Source organism: Ambystoma mexicanum, chromosome 1p, assembly GCF_040938575.1.
Source record: "Ambystoma mexicanum isolate Mex_15411 chromosome 1p, UKY_AmexF1_1, whole genome shotgun sequence".
NCBI lineage: Eukaryota > Metazoa > Chordata > Amphibia > Caudata > Ambystomatidae > Ambystoma > Ambystoma mexicanum.
Genome location: NC_090921.1, coordinates 49,730,947 through 49,748,898, shown reverse-complemented (window position 1 = coordinate 49,748,898; position 17,952 = coordinate 49,730,947). Strand labels below are relative to the sequence as shown.

The 17,952-nt window shown below is 43.3% G+C and overlaps 1 protein-coding gene across 1 annotated transcript in view; it reads right to left on the bottom strand.

Annotated features, from left to right (window-relative positions):
- Window positions 1-17,952, bottom strand: part of LOC138579547 (microtubule-associated protein futsch-like) — a 1,023,262-nt gene that overhangs the window by 789,107 nt on the left and 216,203 nt on the right. The window contains exon 8 of the mRNA XM_069650064.1: window positions 1,023-1,172. Within this exon, the coding sequence (XP_069506165.1) occupies window positions 1,023-1,172 (150 nt within the window). The remainder of the gene's footprint in view (window positions 1-1,022; window positions 1,173-17,952) is intronic.

The window sequence follows — 17,952 nt, the reverse complement described above, 5'->3', positions numbered from 1 at the left end:
GGCAAGATTAGCTTCTGTAGTGTTCAAGTTGTGCACAGTAAGGTTTCCCATTATTTTGGGTCCACACTGTAATGTTCCTTGAATTTCACGATTTTTCTTGATATTTTTTACTAGCTGATATACCCAGCATTGCCCAGGATTTCTTTCCCCTCATAGGTACAGCTAACTGTGCCGAATGTGGTGCAGATTGGTGAAACGGTGTGGAATTGTGTAAGGAACAACGCTTCTCCAAGCCACAACCCCCCTCCACCCAAAGAAAACGTTTGCTGAAATCCAGGGAAAGGGGTGGGGTGTCATAATGTCATGTAGACAGTAATGTCCGGAGAGTCCTAACAGGTGACTGTGCACTAGTCATGCAGATTGGTGAAACGGTGTGGAATTCTATAGGGAACATACGTGAAGCCACAAACCCACACACACATTTTCTATTTTGCTGAAATTCAGGGCAAGGGGTGGCATGTCCAGATGTCATGTAGCCAGTAATGTTGTCAGGGTCCCAACAGGTGACTGTGAAAATGTGGCGCAGATTGGTGAAACGGTGTGGAATTGTATAGGGAACATACGCAAAGCCACAAACCCACAAACCAACAGCACCCAAATGTTCACTTTTGTTGAAATCCGGGGTAAGGGTGGTGTGTCCAGATGTCATGTAGCCAGTAATGTCCAGAGGGTCTTATCAGTTGACTGTGCAAAATTTGGTGCAGATTGGTGAAACAGTGTGGAATTGTATATGGAAAAAACATGAAGCCACAAACCCACCCATGTTCACTTTTATGCTGAAAACCGGGACAATGGGTGGGGTGTCCAGATGTCATGTAGCCAGTAATGTCTGGAAGGTCCTAACAGGTGACTGTGTATATGCCAGTATACAGTAATACTAGCACATTAATACCATGTCTGTAGATAGATTCAACATATATTAGCAATATCGAAGTGAACGTTTATCCTTCTATCACTACCTGGTAAAGTTGCTGGGATTGCAAGAGTGTCCTCAAGGTGCTCTCTGGACTCCCGTATCTTACCTTCCTGTTGGCATTGATTGGTGGGCAAAGGATGGGTGCTTTTTCCTCCTTCTTTTCATCAATTGGTTCTAGTCTGATTTTCGGCAGACTAAACCCCTTTGGAAGTGGGGCGAGTTTCAGGGTATGCTGCCCCTTCGGTCCATCTCTAGCCTGCAGAATAAGATATAAAGGTGTGACAGTTAGGGGCCGCTCCTGAAGTGGCAGCTGGTTCCCACCAAGATCATCAGTGATAATGCCAGATGGATTTAGAATCATTCTCCCACATTCCCCCCTTTGGGTAATGGACTCAAGGTTTTACCCCCAATGAATGCATCCATTCCTGCTCCTTTCATGTGACTAGTTATCCTGGCATCCCACAGTGGCACGGTGGCAGTATCTGAATTGCTCTTTTCCACTTAGCGCAACACATTAGCACTTTTGATGAGCATGGCAATGATGCATTGAAGTCCTCTGCAACTCAATGACCCAACCTGATCCACATATAACCGTTTACTTCAGGTTTCAGTACTCGCGAGGTGCCCTCCTCCAACGCCTGATTGCCTATATCCCCTCACACGCATGACCTCACCTGACTACATCAAACCTCATGAAACTGGGTGTCATTCCCCTCTCTCCTCATCCCCCTGTTTCTCTATCTTCCTTCCAGCGACTCCACACTCCGGATTTGCCGCCTTCTTTCTACCCTACTTATACTCCTGATCCTCTATCTTCTTTGAAGTATGCTCATGTTCTCAAATTCCCATTTTCTACCTACCCATGTACAACTCCTGATTTCCCTGCACATCCTTTGGAAATACTGAATGTTTTTACGCTCCACCAAATTCCAAGTATTGTACTGAGGACTTTCTTTACCGGCTGCTTTTGTGTCGGGGAAAATACCCCCCCACAAAATAATGTCTCATATAGACTCCAAAATAGGGGAAGCCAGAAGGGTCTACCTGACTCTGAATCATATGGATCCTTCCCGTTATAACAAGCTTATCACATGCAGTAATAATAATACAAAACACGTAATGACCCCTCTTAGTTTGTGGCGCATGACATATAACATGATGTTTCCAGGTCCATTATTATCCAAAACTGGTGTTTTCTGTACATTACAACATATAGTAGTCAGTAGAAAAGGAAAGTCAACAGCATCCTCTTTTGACATAATACAGCAAAAAACAACTGTTCAAAACATTTCTACCACGATGTAAAAGAAGCTAACAACAAAGGCATCATCATATTGAGGTTTATTTGATCATAGTAGCCCTCTAATCTCAACTGAAATTTACAAGGTAAATATTCTGTAGCTATAGTGCTCTTTGTGCAGTGTAAGGGTGCAGAAGGAGGACTCTGACACCAAGGTGGAAAGGTCAGCAGTAACCCGACGGTGCTACCGGTGGGTTGCTGCTGACCTCATTACACGGTTCTGCCGCCTGATATCCTGGTGCGACCGGGACATTACAAGGCCCGGCGGCCCGAGATGTCAGGCGGCGGAAAGTGTAAGTCCCCTTTCCCGCTGATTCCTATAGGACTCAGCAGGAATGGGAACACAGAAGCACCGGCACCATTGGTAATAGGGGTTCCGTGAACACACGTCTGCAGGGGCCGGTGCTCCCAGCAGGTCAGACCTAGTGGGAGCACCGGCCCCTGCAAGCCTTCTCGTAGTCTGGCAGTCCGGAAAGGGTGCCAGTATGTTGCAACTGGCACCCACACTTGGAATGGGGCCCAATGGTTCCTTGGTGGCCAAGCAGAATGACTCCTTTCTCCTGGGGTTCAGTCTCAGATGTTCTGTAGGAATAACTCCCTTCCCCAAGTCACAAAGTTCCAAACAATATCTAGTCTCAGCTAGCCTAGAGTAATTACTCCCATCCCCAGGTCACAAAGTTCCAAACAAAATTTACTTTGTAAAACAGGAGAATGACTCCCTCCTCCTGTAAATCATAAAACAATCTCTTTCAACCAGGGGGAATGAATCCCGTCGCCTGGTTTTCTCTTCATTAGGTTTTTAGACTTAGAACACCCAACTGATTTGAGGGTCTATGACCCAGGCTTCTCCTATTCTTTGATTGGGCACACTTAGGGATCTTCCCTGCCAAGTACTGCCAGGAGGAAGATGACTCATACAACTCTCTTAGCTTGGTTCCCCGAGCCGGGTTTACCGGGATGCCCAGCAGGTTCTTCCTGGGGTCTCTCTGAGATGCCATATGCTGTACAGGAATCTCTGTGTGTAAGTGCCTTTACCTCGCGGATCTCTTGCCCGGCTCTTGGACCAACAGTATGGATGCTGCCTCTTGCGTTTGCATCATCATCTGCCAGGCTCCGGTTACCGTTTGGATGTCGTTGGGCAAAGGAGCTCCGTTGACCTCCTGACTTTGGGAGCAGACCGCTGTCGGCTCGGTCCTGTCCTTCTCTGTGTCTCCTTTGTGCTTCCCCAGCTTCACAGTCTCTCGTCCCGGTTGAGTGTGTTTCTCCGATATCAATCCTTCTTTGGTTATTATGGTGTAAAAGAAACCACACCTCTGCGGAAGTCTATACCACTGCTGTTCCTTCTAGGTATTGCTCTTCATTGTTCCTGTCCCACCTCATTACAGGACTTGGATTGCCTATGAACCTGATGTTATGCTTCATCTCAGTAGAAGGAGAGGCTACAGTGTGCGCGGGTCTGACGTTATCGAAAGGGCTATATTTTAGATGGTCATCCTTCTCCCTGGTGGGGTCCCTCCCCATGAGATCCTCCTGCATTATATTACCCCGAGGGGTACTATCAGGTATCAGCCTACCCTCCATGTCCTGATGGAAAAGGGCTCCCCCTCGGGAAGAAGTGACAACATGCAGAATTGTCACACACACCCTTCCCCTAATATCTTTGGCTTCCCATCTGATTTAGCAAGGAGGAACGCTCTTGTTTGATCTCTCGTTCAGGAAAAATGATCCGAAGTACATGCAGGTTCAATTCTCTTAAACCCTTCTTTTTCATGGTGTCAAAAGGAGAATATGTATTTGGGGCTTGATTTAGTTCAATTATCAATTCATTACATTTGGGGAAATCAGCGCTAATAACAGTTTTGTTTGAAGCAAGGCTGTCTACATGAACCATCTCATTTTAATGTATTGTTAGCTAATCTGAATATGCACTTGGAAAGAGCACAGTGCAATGGCCTCCTTATGCTGATGACCTGGTTCTTATGGATCAAACTCCCATTGGACTGCAGCGGCGGTTAGGAGCTTTAGATCGATATGCCAGTCTCAATGCACTCAAGATTGATGCTCTAAAGGTAATTTTAAATGGTCTTTGATCCCAGTAGTGAATGAATATCGCCACCTGGGGTTTTGTTTCAACATAGTAGAGACCAGCCAAATTTACAAAAGCTGAAATCAAAGATTTTAACATGGGCAGCTCAAGCTTGCCTCCAAATTTGGCAGTTATTCTCTATATCCTATACTGTTATTTGATAAACAGAATGTTGTCCTTGTACTTACATATGGAGCAGATATTTCAATCAACCAAACTGAGGTGAACTGGCGGTACTTGCGCAGTGTCTTTTGGAAGCGCATTCTGGCACTCGGAAAGGGCACCACTATGCCAGTAATTAGGTTTGAATTGGGTTTACTCTCCCTGTCAGCTATGGTAAGTTGGAAAAAGCTGATCTTAATTCCAAAAATGCTTACTTGCTATCCCAACCTCTATTTTTTTTAGAATAAGATCTGTAATGGAAAAGACTGTCGACTGTGTCGTGTTAGGGTGGTATCAAGAGTGTATAAGGATTATGACTTTGTACTTAACCTTTTGAAAGCCAGGAATACGCTATGAGCAGCTGATTGGCTCTTGACACAGTTGGCTTAAATATAAGATTTTTGGAAAAGCTAAGGATGAGGTTAAATATTATAATGTTTTACCTAAATATTTGGGCATGTTTCCTAATCCCTACTATAGATAAGTCCTTTTAAGACTAAGATTTAACAACTCCCTACTAGGGAAGTGTTAGGAATTTGATCAAAGGAAGGTTTGTTCAATCAATATTGTCGGTTTTGTAAACAAACCATAGAAACCCTCTGCCATGTATTGTTTATTTTATTTTTTATTTTATTTTGGTTGGTTAAATTAAATGAACCTTTCAAAACAAATGTTTACATAATACTTAAAATTACAATCACATCACATCATATCAAGAGGAGACAGTAGAAACTCAAATTATTACAAGGACATAAAATACAAGAAACAACACAACAAATTACTTTGCAAGCTCAGTACAAACATTAAGTCATTTATTGATTGACTGTGAATATTTACAAGAAGTAAGATTTTGCTTTTTTTGTCAAATTTGTAACCCACTATAGTGTTTTAACGAGTGAAGACTGGCCAGGAATTTTATATAGTGGGTGATATGTATCTTTAACGACGGCAGTCATGAATTTTGCGAAACAACTAATTTGTAGGTGGGGTAAGAATTGGGAGATTTATGAATTCATGGCCTGATTGAATTGAAAAGTATTTTTTCCAATGTATTATGTTTTTTAATGATTGTATTATGGATTATGTATGTAATATTTGAGATATGTGTGTTTTATCTGTTGATTTGATGAATTGCGTAAAAGCTCAATCAAGAGCTATATGCCTAAATAAATGAGTACAATAAATAATAGTTTCTTCCGATAGTCTGGGCACCACAGCACAGTTTACAATAGTTTCCCTACCGTTGATGTTAAGTGTTACTGGGGTTCTGGGGTATATTTCTTGTTCCCCATAGACACAGGTGATCTTCACTGGTCTTCCCCGAAGTATTTTTCCAGTGAAGACCAGATCAGCTCTTACTGCTGTTTGCTTGCTGCCGGAATCTATTAAGGCAGTCATGAGGGTTCCATTAACTCTAACAGGTTCACGGGTTTGAAGGGGAGTAGAGTGTCAAAACCATTGCTGACTATTTGCAGGTCAGTATCGTCTCGGGTCTCTATCTCATCTCATTCCTCTTTTCCTATCCAACCTATCTCCCTCGGTTCTACCGTCTGCTTTTTAGGGCAATGTTTATCCATATGTCCTCTAGCGCCTCAGGAGAACTAGATGGAGACAGTGTCATAGAACTTTTTTCCCTCGTCAGGTTTTATTAAGCCCTTTTCTTTAAAGGGTGATTGTCTCTTTTCCTCCTCTTCTCTAAGTCTCAATAGCCCTACTTTTAAAGTGTTTGCAGACCATTCTGAACTGGATGTAAATCCTTAAGAAGTAACCCTTTTCCCCCGGTCATAAAGTTCCAAACAATATTTTGTCTAATATAACCTGGGGTATTGACACCCTTGCGCAGGTTCCAACGTTCCAACCAATAATTACTTTGTGGGCAAGGATAATGCCTCCCTTCTCCTGGTGCTTGGTCTGAGTCTCAAATTAGCCCAGGGGAATGCCTTCCTTCCCCAGGCCTGTTGGACCTTCTTTTTTAGTATGTGTTACCAGGAGAATGACTCCCTTTTCCTGGTAATCATAAAACAATCTCTTACAACAAAGTTGAAGATCTCCCTTCCTGAGGTCCTCTCTTCATTAGGTTTTCACACTTACAACAGCCAGCTCTGAAATGTTATGAGGGTCTGCTACCCTTGTTTCTTCTTTGGTGTGGCCCACCAAGTACTGCCACTAGGATGATAACTCGTATCACTCTCTTGGTTTGAGGCCCGGACTCTTGTTTTTCTTCTTCTTTGGTTTCGCCAACTTGGTTCACTTCCCTGCCAAGAACTTCCGCAATGAAGATGACTCGTATCACTCTCTTGTTTTGAGTCCCCAACCTCTCCGCGGCACCACTCTGGCATCTTAGAAAAGTGTTCTCCCTAGGGGAAAAGTGACAAAATGTAGTGCATCCTCACAGCAGTTATCCATACTACCAGCTAAGATCAAATCAGTAAGAGCAGTTTTTACTGCCACTTTAATTGAAGTTTTAATCAACGCCTCAAGTAGCATCATTCAAGGCCTCCTAGTATCTTATCTTATCTAATCCAAACCTTACAACAATAGTGGGATAGTTTGACAAGTGTGCCATATGCGTACTACTAAACTGCCCCAGCACAAGTTGTAAGGGAATATTCAGGGTTAATAAAGGAAGTGTCAGTCATCACTTATAGAAAGCATTTTCCGTTAGCCAGTAATGCTATATCACCATTTCCCAAGTCTCTGCACCATGCAAGGCAGCTCGGGTGATTTCTCGTGTTGAGGTGATTGACCTAGCTCCAGAAGGAGAAGGGTACAGTTGGACTGCTGTATCGTTCTTACGCCACGTTACTTTCCGAGTGTTGCGGATGCCATCATGTGTACATCGTTTTTATCACCATTTCAAAGTAGCTCTTTTTCTGGAGCATGTCTTAGGTATAGAGCCTCCTATTTATTTTAGAATTATTAATCCAAGCCCTTTTCAATGCAGATTTTATTAAACTGAGTAAGACGCATCTATGTGCCTTTGGTGACTTTGATTCGAGAACAGCATCATCTGCAGATATACAGCTTAGTTTTTGCTTGCCAAGCAAGGCATATTTGCACCTCATGCTTTCAAATCCTTCATATCATTCAAGCGCAGAGAACATTAGCAACGGCACAAGGACACATCCTTTGGGGAGTCCTTTTACGATAAGATTTAGTTGTCATATCGCCTGGCCCCATCTCAGCCTTGCTCTGTTGCGCCTTGAAACACTTGTGTATAGGCGTGATATAAATGCCATATCATAGCATATCTGTTGTTATCTTATCAAGATTGCATTGTTTTCCAACGAACAAGGAAAAAGACTGAATTCATCACCGTAGACCATACTTTTTACAGAGGAACCAAGTGCAATGCTGTTTTAAATCAACAAACATTTGATGTAAAGGTTGGTTTTTCAAAAACACAAACTTTATGCAGCAAAAGATACTTTCACGGTCTGGTCCATGGTTCTTTTCTAAACGTCATCCTTGAGCACCAATCATCAATCCTATTTGAAAGAATGATCCCATATGGCTGTCCTCTTAGGTGTCAATCAGTGATATTGGCATATCACTGCAGTCATCTGGGAATTTTCCATCTCTGTTAAATAACCTAAGAATGAATGGTATACAGATAAGCAATATCTTATCAAAGAGGTTAACAGGTAGATACTTATGTCTGGTGATATCTCTACTTTTTGGGCATCTAGAGAAACCCTTATCTTAACTTGATCTTAACTTAATCTTAACTTGATCTGACCTATCATTTCAAGTGTGTGCGTAATCAATGTGCTTGCATTTAGAGGGGTATTGTCTTTATATAGGTCTTTAAAATAGGAACAGCAACAATCGTCTTTGGCAAATGTTACCCTGTTGACACCTCCACTTCTGTGCCCTCAAAACTATTTGTCAAAAGGAGCATTTGGTTATCAGTCACTACAGACTTCTTAAGGTAATCCAGAGATGTTCAATGTCTTCTTTTGTCTTTTTTATCAATTAATTGCTAATAATTGTCATTATGTCTCTACCATTGGTACATGTAAGGGCTATTAGAGAACTATTTTCTTTCAATTTTCATGAGGGAGTGCCCTGCACATGTCTTTTAATTTAAATTAGATCTTGCCACAAAGGGTAAAACAATGAACACAAGAACGTCGCAGGAATGATCTGAATATCAACAGAGGCAGCGTTTTTCATAAATAAAGATAACAATGGAAGCATATTGTGGCATATTAATGGAAGCACTTTCTCCCTGATGAATGATGCCCACACTACTATATGGGCATCATTTTTGGGGCTAAGCTATTAGAGGGCTTTTTGCAACCCTCCATAGTAGTACAGTTGTAAACATGCAAGTCCAACGCCCTAAAGGTGAGGACAAGTACAAGATGAGAGGACTTTTATAGCTGGGCATCACACCGCTAGTAGCGACGTTGGTGTCACGTATTATCTGTGGTGTGACAATGTAATTAGAGTAGATGTAGTTTTGCCACACTCCAGGGAGCTTTTAGGATATGTGTTGCAGACAAAAACACACGTGCAGGAAAGCACTTTATATATTGTATTATTTTCGATGCACTTATATTATTAGATACAGTGAAGTAGTTTGGATTTAATCGGATTGTGCAAATTGAAATTTAGTAAGTGTAGTTGTTAGTTGTTGTATTGAGCAATAGGTCAGCCATGTGAAAATACACCGTTGCTAAAGGCTGCAGACCTTTGACATTCTAGTGTGCTAGGCCGCATTTCAGAGCTATGGTTATTTAATTTTATTTTATTTGGCTGTTGAGCAGACAGCTTTAAGCAGCCAAGGTAAACAGTGTTCAGTTAATTGTTGCAAGGGAGAAAGTTCTCAGGAGCCCGAAATGGGGCTCGAGACAGCAGGTTCCTTCTCAGATGACAGGCGAATGAATACATAATGATGGTGAAGGACACAGTGAGATACGGGAACAGGCCCAGACAACAGCATTGAAGAACTAGGATGTGAGCTCAGCACCATCACTGTGAGCAGGGCATTGGGTCCGAAGGTAAAACTGCCTTGGTAAAACAAATAAATGAAGACATTAATTTCTAGGAGCATGGCTGCACACGGGTTTCTTCATGCTGCTATTCATTGTGAGAAGTTCAGAGCCAGAGTTGGCAACATGGCAAAGTAGGGGGAAAGGATTGTGGTGTTCCAGGGGATGAAACAAAGTGTTGACCTCACTGGATTCTACTCACTATATGGTTGTCCGTCTCAGTGGGATGCTACGTCCATGCTGCTTCAGGTGTCAGTGTCCAATCAAGGCTGAGCTTTTTTATCAATTGCACCATGAAGAGTGCCTACCAATGGCCAATGGCGCTGCAGCATGTTCATCTGACTATGCCATTAGGGTATGTTTGAGGCGTGGTATTTCTAAAAACTCCCAATCATAATGTTTAATGTATAGTGTTCTTTAGGGACATGATGACAAAGAGCCAATTGAAATGTTAGAATTAGAACTAATGTTGCATTTAGAGAATATGTTAATTTTGTGGTTTCCCACCTTATATACTGTAACCCGGAATGGACGTGTTGAGTTGTTTTGTGGGTCAGTTTCACAGAGCTGTCTGCTTCTCCTGGCCTTATTTGCAAATACAAAGCTGTTTTTTCTTGCAAGTTATACACTCCATTTTTGATTACTTTTGTGTTCTTTTTCAGATTTCCTTGGTGGGCTGCACCTTTACACAGTTGATCTTGGATAAAAACTAATTGATACCATCACACAGAATGTAATCTATAGGCCTGATTTGGTGTGTGGCGGTCGGACTGATGGTCAACCCCAGGTTGCCTGCGTGCCTGTGTATCATAAGTATTGCATCCATGTGGTATAAATCCTGCAAACCCAGTAAAAATGGAGTCATGTAGGTGCTACTGCTGGCTGAAGGGATTTTGGACCACTTCCGACAGACCCCTTCTGGCATACATTTTATGGTATTATTTGTTCAGATATTTATTTAACCATTTATATAGTGTCTTAGGTCCATGGGCAAATGGGCGCTGGTTCTAACATAATAACAATAGACCATACAAATCCAACAACCTAAAGGACATATAACACAAAAACAAAAATCACAATCATAGCAGAAATACCTAAGAAGGTACTAGCAGAAGGGACATCGGACCACTGGTGGTGACGAGTGCTGGCGCAAGTAATGCCAACAACAAACCAAGTGCCCCACACAGCCCAAGGGCCACAGAAACCAGACAGTCCTGTGTTCTGACAGAAGAGCGAGCTAGAGGGCATTAGGGCAGAGGGAAGCCACAGTCCCAGGGGAAGTCAGAATGCAGGGTGCAAGGACCGCCATATTCACAGATACTGAACTGAAGGTGAAGGAAAAGAAGGGAGTCGACAGACATATGAGAGAAACACAAACACATGCACATGACATGCATAACTGGACGTGACCCTAAAACATGGTATAACTACAGGTGTACACACCATGCAGCCTCAGGCAGACAGAAAACTATCCAGTCACACTGGCAATAATGGTGAAATCAAGAATAATAACAACCAAAGCATATACCTGTGGTGGAACATCAGACAAATACATAGTTGTCAATGAAAAGCTTATAGAAACATACACAATGAAGGGACAGTTGTCTAGGATGCAAGGTCACACACAGGCCATTTCGACCTCTCTCTCTAAAGGCAAAAACCTGCAGAAATCCACATGGCAAAAAAGCAGTCAATGAAGACAGTGCCAAGGGGGAAACCCACTTCTAGACCCCACAGACTTCAAGCAGGATGTCTGAAGTGTCACCATCACACAGTCAGTAAGTGCTTGGACAGAATTAACCACACAGCACATGACAGTTGGAGCAGGAAGAGTCATGCAATGAGAGCTGACACCCAGCTCCCATGGTTCCACCGGTCCCATCACTCAGCCCAAAACATGTAACATCATCACAGTGGACGCCTGAATAGTGTCTAAGTTCCTGGGTGGAGAAACCCCATCAGAGTGAAAGTCATATGGAATGTGCAGGAAAGTGTGAGTGTGACAACCTCCAGTGATGGGATTGCACCTTAAGCTTTGAATGAATGACATGCTGTGACTGGGAGCTGAGATAGCCCTGGGAAATCAGGTCGGTCTGATTATATCAATAACTCTAAGACAGGCCCAAGCCATTAGCCGCTTGGGACTTCCATCCAGAGTGTTAACAGTTAAAAGAAATTGGGTCACACATAACAGCCCAACTTCCTGTAAAAATAACTACACGCTAATATGGTCACCATGGTGAATACTGAAGTGAGAAAGTCCCTTCTCTATTTCCATGGTCAATTGCGGGAGAATTCAGGCCTGCCAGGAGCAGTCTGAGGCCGTGGAAGAGGGTGTACAGGTGATTGGGGAAGGCAGAACTTTGGGGAAGGTGACAGTGCAGGACTTAAGGTAGGGTTGAATGCAGGGGTCTGTGGCACTGGCCAAAAGTAAGCAAGACCACAGGACTGGAGGCACAGGAGGCCGGTAGAGCATGCAGGCGCTTACTAGCAGATTCCGTTTGTGCTGTCGGCCAGTGCCTCTCTTCTAGGTGCTAATTAAGGCAAACCAATTTTTGCTCAAAGGTAAAGAAAGAGCCTTACAGAGGGGGAGTTAAATTTCTCCCCTTTTATCATGTCAATCATCCAAGTATGTTAAAATCCCTGACGCCAACAACTTCCAGCAATGGACAAAGCCTATGAGAATCATCTTGACCTTTCTCAAAAGCACCCATGGCTGGAAGGCTACACTGCTGGTTCAACTATGGAACTCTGCGAGCTTGCACACTGGTGTATGTACTTGTGACAGAAGAACCCACGAGAAAGACAGTGACCGCGTGGTCCCCCTGTGTTCAGTCTACTAGTATTACACAGTTGTTTAATGCAAGAGAAACAGCACAGATATGCCCTGTGAGAGGCAGTCCAGGGCTCAGGAGGATTGTCTGTGAGATGTGACACGCACCACACCCACTAGCAGGCCGGCAGCAATGCATAATGCGGGAGCAGGTCCCAGAGACTTGTGAAATGTGCTGCCAATCGGAAAACACAATAAGATGCAGGTGAGGAGTAGAATTGGAGTTTATTTAGCCAATCCCTGGACAGAGTAGCCCATGGCCTATAACTGATTTCCAGGGATTGGCAAAGGCGTGCAAATACATTGCCAAATGTACATAACTTACAAAGACATAATGATTTGGCACAAGTCCTTCCTGTGGATGTGCATACGCCCATCTCTAGGGAGATATGTGATGCTCCAACAGCCACTACGATTGCTTCCCATTCAGAGGATATCCCTAAAGTACATCTGGGCAATTCTGCCGGTATAGTAAGTGCTCCAGGACAATGTGAAGTGTCTTTTAAGCTAGATACCTCTCAGTGCATCCTTAAATATGTATTATTAAACACAAGGTCACTCTTGAAACATGCCAGGGAGGTGGCTACCATTATTGAAGACCTTAATCTTGATATTTGTGCTTTAACAGAGACCTGGAGTCATGAAGCGGCTGACCCTACTTTGTCTCTGGTCATTCCAGAAGGCTACCATATGATCAGACAGGATAGAGTACAGAACATGGGGGGTTGGAGGGGGTGTAGCTCTTATTATTATTATGGGAAACGAAAATTGACACCATCCCAGCCTCTGAAATTCTACTTATAAAAATGGCTATTAGTGCTGACATTACCCGGAATGTTCTTCTACTCTATAGAGCCCCACAGCTGACCCCACATTCCCAGTGCTCCTCAATTGTCTTCTCTTATCATTCTTGAAACCCAACACGAAACTTGTTCTGTTAGGAGAATTTAATCTCTGGTTGGGCAGTGACGCAGACACTACTGCCAAAACGATGGAAACAAAATTGAGGCTCTGGGTTTCTCCCACCATGTTAGAGACTCTACTCACAATAAAGGTCATACCTTGGATTGGGTTTCCACTTTCAATGTGATTGTGAACAAGGTAGATGTGCGGCCTTGTCCCTTGTCAGATCATTATTGTATGTGTTTCTATTCACAAAAAAGTGATGCATCCAAAATCATATGTGGTTAGTAGAAGTAAAAAAAACCTGAATAAAGACACCTTGGGTACCTGGGCCGAGGCCCTTAACACCAACATTTGAAGCCTAACTAACCTTGAAGATATGTCAGCCATAATGATAAATTCTCCACTTAAAACCAAACTAACAATAACAGAACATAAAAAACACTTGGTTCTCCAATGATCTGAAGTAACTTAAAGCCAAGAAAAATAAACTCTTCCATGCATGGAGAGAATGCAGAGATTCCAGCAGTTTAGAAGTATATAAAACCGCTGCATCAGAGTTTAAAAAAGCGATTTTCATAGCAAAAAAAGAGTCACTGAATGACAGAATTATTAATGCTAAATCGGATTGTAAAGAGCTTTTTAAAATGTTAAAATTACAATCACGTACTCCAGGCCCTATGCAAGATCCTATTCTTAAAAATCAGGCATGGTGTACAGAAATTCAACAGGCCATGTCCAACAAACTAGTAAAAATCAATCAAAGAAACAAAAGAGAGAAAAAATCTTACCCTGAATACAAAAGGACAGGGAGATGATATACACCGCCTGGTCGCAAAGGATAAAGAACTACCCACATTTAGATTCATGCCAATTTCTGAAGATGAATTTGCCGAAACAATTGTCCAACTCAAAAGCACAAGCGGCGAAGGAGATCCCTGTTCCTCGATTATGATTAAGCAATGTTGCTATCAAGATTCTGAACAAGGTGAGGACCCTGGGTATATACCTGGACAAACACCTGAATATGAAGGCTAAGGTGAATAGTCTGATTTCATCATCCTCATATTTTATCAAACTCTTTCGCCATCTACGCCCTTTTATATCCGAAAGAAATTTGGAAACACCAACGGCTAGGGCCATCATCGGATCCAAATTGGACTATGGTTGTAGCCTACTTGTAGGCATATCGCAATCAGATTTTCAACGCCTCCAGGTGATCCAGAATGGAGCGGTGAGAGTGGTGAAGGGCCTCCACAGAAGATATCGCATGCCTGAGGCTAGAAGGAGTCTTTATTGGCTCCTGATTAGGACAAAGGTGTCATTTAGGCTTCTTCTTAGTACCCATAAATACATTATGGGTCAAATGCCAACTTACCTAACAGAAGCTATTATCATGAAACACAATATTAGGGCTTTAAGATCTGATAATGATAATCTTTTGATGGTTCCGCGCAGTAATGCTAATAAGGCACAGCGGGGGTCCTTTGGTGGGGCATCCCCAGTGGCCCTCCCACCCATGCTAAGAACCATTGCTTCAACAGAACTTTTTAAGAAACAGCTGAAGACCCTGCTCTTAGCCTAGAGATCTCTCTAAGATCTATATCTCACGCGCTCAGCCCTTAAAATCTTTTGACTCTGGCCATTTCCTCCTGTTTTTTAATGTTTTTTGTTTGTCCGCGCCTGTTAGCCCTAGGGTACCTGGTGTGCGTTATAAATGCCTAAACATAAACATAAACAAACAGGTGTTTCTCCAAGGTGGTAATCAGAATACTCTTTATACACAAGACCAGTGTTTCTAAGACTTGTGTTCTGGTCCACAGAATATCTGATCATCCAGGAACACAATAGCATACCCTCAGGATACAAGAGTATTTGAAAAGTTGTGGGAAGCGCATTAAGTTCCCATGGCAACAGTGGAGCAGCCAATAGGAGTGGCAGAAGCAGGATTGTCTTGGTATTTCTTTAGCTCCTCTGGCATACTCTAGATGAAGCTGCACCCCTCTTTGGGGGGAGGTGAACGCGATAACGTGCAGATTTTGGGAATTCTTTACGGTGCAGGGCTCCTTATCTGAAGACGTTTCCAATACCGAAGCCTCCATAATTACGAGGAAGGTATTGACGCTGATCAGCAACCACAGTGAAGGTTGCATGATCAGAAGCTATCAATTATGCCTTTGCTGCTAATCTTGACATGGTTACATAACGCATGGACCACAGGTGCAATGGTGACGGTTAACGACAAGGTTGCTGATGGGTGAGCCATTGTCAATGAGTGGGTCAAAGCCTATGTTTAATTCTTTAGAGAATCCATCAGCAAATATCTTGGCTTCATATGGGGAATTTTGATGAAGCAAAGGGTGTTCAATGCCACTGAAGGATATACTGTGATTCGCAGAATTGGTCATGTAGTTTCAATTCCAGGACAGACCAACTGAACAGCATGCAATGGGCAAACAACTTAACAGCAAGAAGACCTATGTAGCCCCGAAGACAGGGTCATCATGAAAAAGCACTTCTTGAGTACTATAAATGATCCGACCAGCGCTTTCCACTCCACATGCCGCAAGTCACCTTTCCGAAATGAAGTGGTCATTGAAGTGGTAATTCAAGTTGTAAGCCAGACGCCAATCTTGCAGTGATGTACCTCGCATTGCAATATTGATGCAGGGCTACCTGGCAATATGTCGCCCCCAGCAGGCAGCTTCTGGGAGGGGAAATACCAAATGTAAATGGACACCTGGAGACAGCCCCTGGGTGGTGGCGGTGTGCGGTATAAATCAACATAACATAACATAATCACAGGGAGATAAAACTTGCACCCTTGATGTTGAGCTAGTCATATATGTTAAAAGAAAAGTTGATGACCAGTGAAAAACGAATCAATTAACCGTCCCACTAGCACTCCAGCTGACCTTGAAAGGGGGAGAATTCTCCTTTCTGCGCTAATTTCCTTCAACCTTAGAGACCCCTAGCTCTTTTGCTGGAAGTTAGGACCTTTAGTTGTTAGCCTGGAGTGAGTGAGACCTTGTTCTCACTTTCTCCTGCATTTTGATCTGATTTGGATTATGTGTTTCCATTATTTTTGGAGTCTGGCAAACTCCATAGGCATCTACTTTTTATATGGTGACACACAGCACCCTCAGTGCAGTGTCACAGAGAAATCCTTTACATTTCTCTGAAGGTTTAAATACCTTTTCCTGTGAGAACTATTGTTCCCAAGTTAAGTAAAGTAAATTCACTTTACTTACCTTTTCTCTCTTTAGATCCAACACAGCCCATTTTATGTGGGGTTCTGGCGGGTTACTTAGTAGCCCCTTTTTCTACCTACGCATGTAACATTTTTTATGTTGACCTCACTACTTTTAATGGCTGGTGCCAGTGGTTTATTTTTCCTGCCTTTGTACTTTTCTACCACAGGCTGAATCCACAGCTGCAGTATAGCACCCATGGGTGACCATTGTGTCGAAATGGCCCTGGTCTTTTTTCTCCATTTCTTGTTAGTGAGATCTTTCTTGGGTTTTACTCTGCACAGCAAAACAGGTTTCACTCTTTGTTAATTTTGCCTTTGGCAGGCTTCAGTATTGAAACCCACCTCTGGCTCCAGTGTGTCTGGTAGGGCAGGAAGGGAGGGGGGTGCTTGAAACTCCCTGGCCGTAGTCTCCTTGGTTACCTGAATGCACCCAGTGCGGCTTGGCTGGCTGTCCTTGCAGGACAGCCACCCTGCTGTTTGAGTGACAGCTAGGCAGGACATGAATGAGAGAAACCTGCAGAGTCGACCACTGGATGAAACATCTGACAAAGGAATCATGAAGAGAAGCTTGCTGTACCCTCCTGGACCGTTGAACTACCCAGTGAAGCCATGCTTCTGTGATGAAACTGCTCTTCCGAATCGACTAGAAAAGCTCCGGTGGGGGAGACTTCTTCCCTTGGATTATTGGGACCAACTTACCCCATGACTAACTTTGCTGGAAGACCTTCCCCAACTGACTGTACTTTTTTGCTGCTGCTGGAACCGAGTGCTTGGGGTCCAGAAATCTGTAGTCAAGTGCATTGTTTTTAAGCCAGACCGAAGGTACATGAAGATCCTGAGGACCCTACCGAAGCAGAACGACTCAAGCTCGGGTCACCTCACCATAGTGCTGGGCTCAAGAAGCGAAGGAAGCCCATCCCGTGTCCGAAATCTGCAGTGGTGCTATTTGCCAGTAGCTGAATCCCCGAAGTGCTGCTGATCTGAAAAAAGCCCATAGCTGCCGCTGACCTTCCAACCGCAGTGCAGGAGTCCTCCAGACGTCCTCCCTCTTAGGCCTACAACTTAGGCCCAGGAACCCAGGATCTACAACTCTGCAATTAGAACAGAAGCCAGCTGGATCCCCTCCTTCCAACCTAAGGTACTGTCCTGACTAAGGGGTACTTACCTCTTTGTCTGTAGCTTGCATTATCTCACTTGCGACTTGCAGTAGCTGCTTTTTCTACAGTTGATCTCAGCTCTCTCTTTCAGAAGCCTAACAGCTTGTGGCCCAACAGTGATTTTGTACAAACTCGCTAACTTTGTGCAAGGCTTTGTGCTATCAAAGAAGTGGCTCAGCTCCATAGACATTGTTCAAATTGACTTTGGCTGCCCTGGCTCTGTGCAGACTCTTCTGACCCATTGACTTTGATTCCAACTATCCCTCATAGGTGGTACATTGGTTTTTAACTAGTATTGCTGGGAAAGGTTTTATCTGGACTTCATTGGGAGATTGGTAAGGGCTC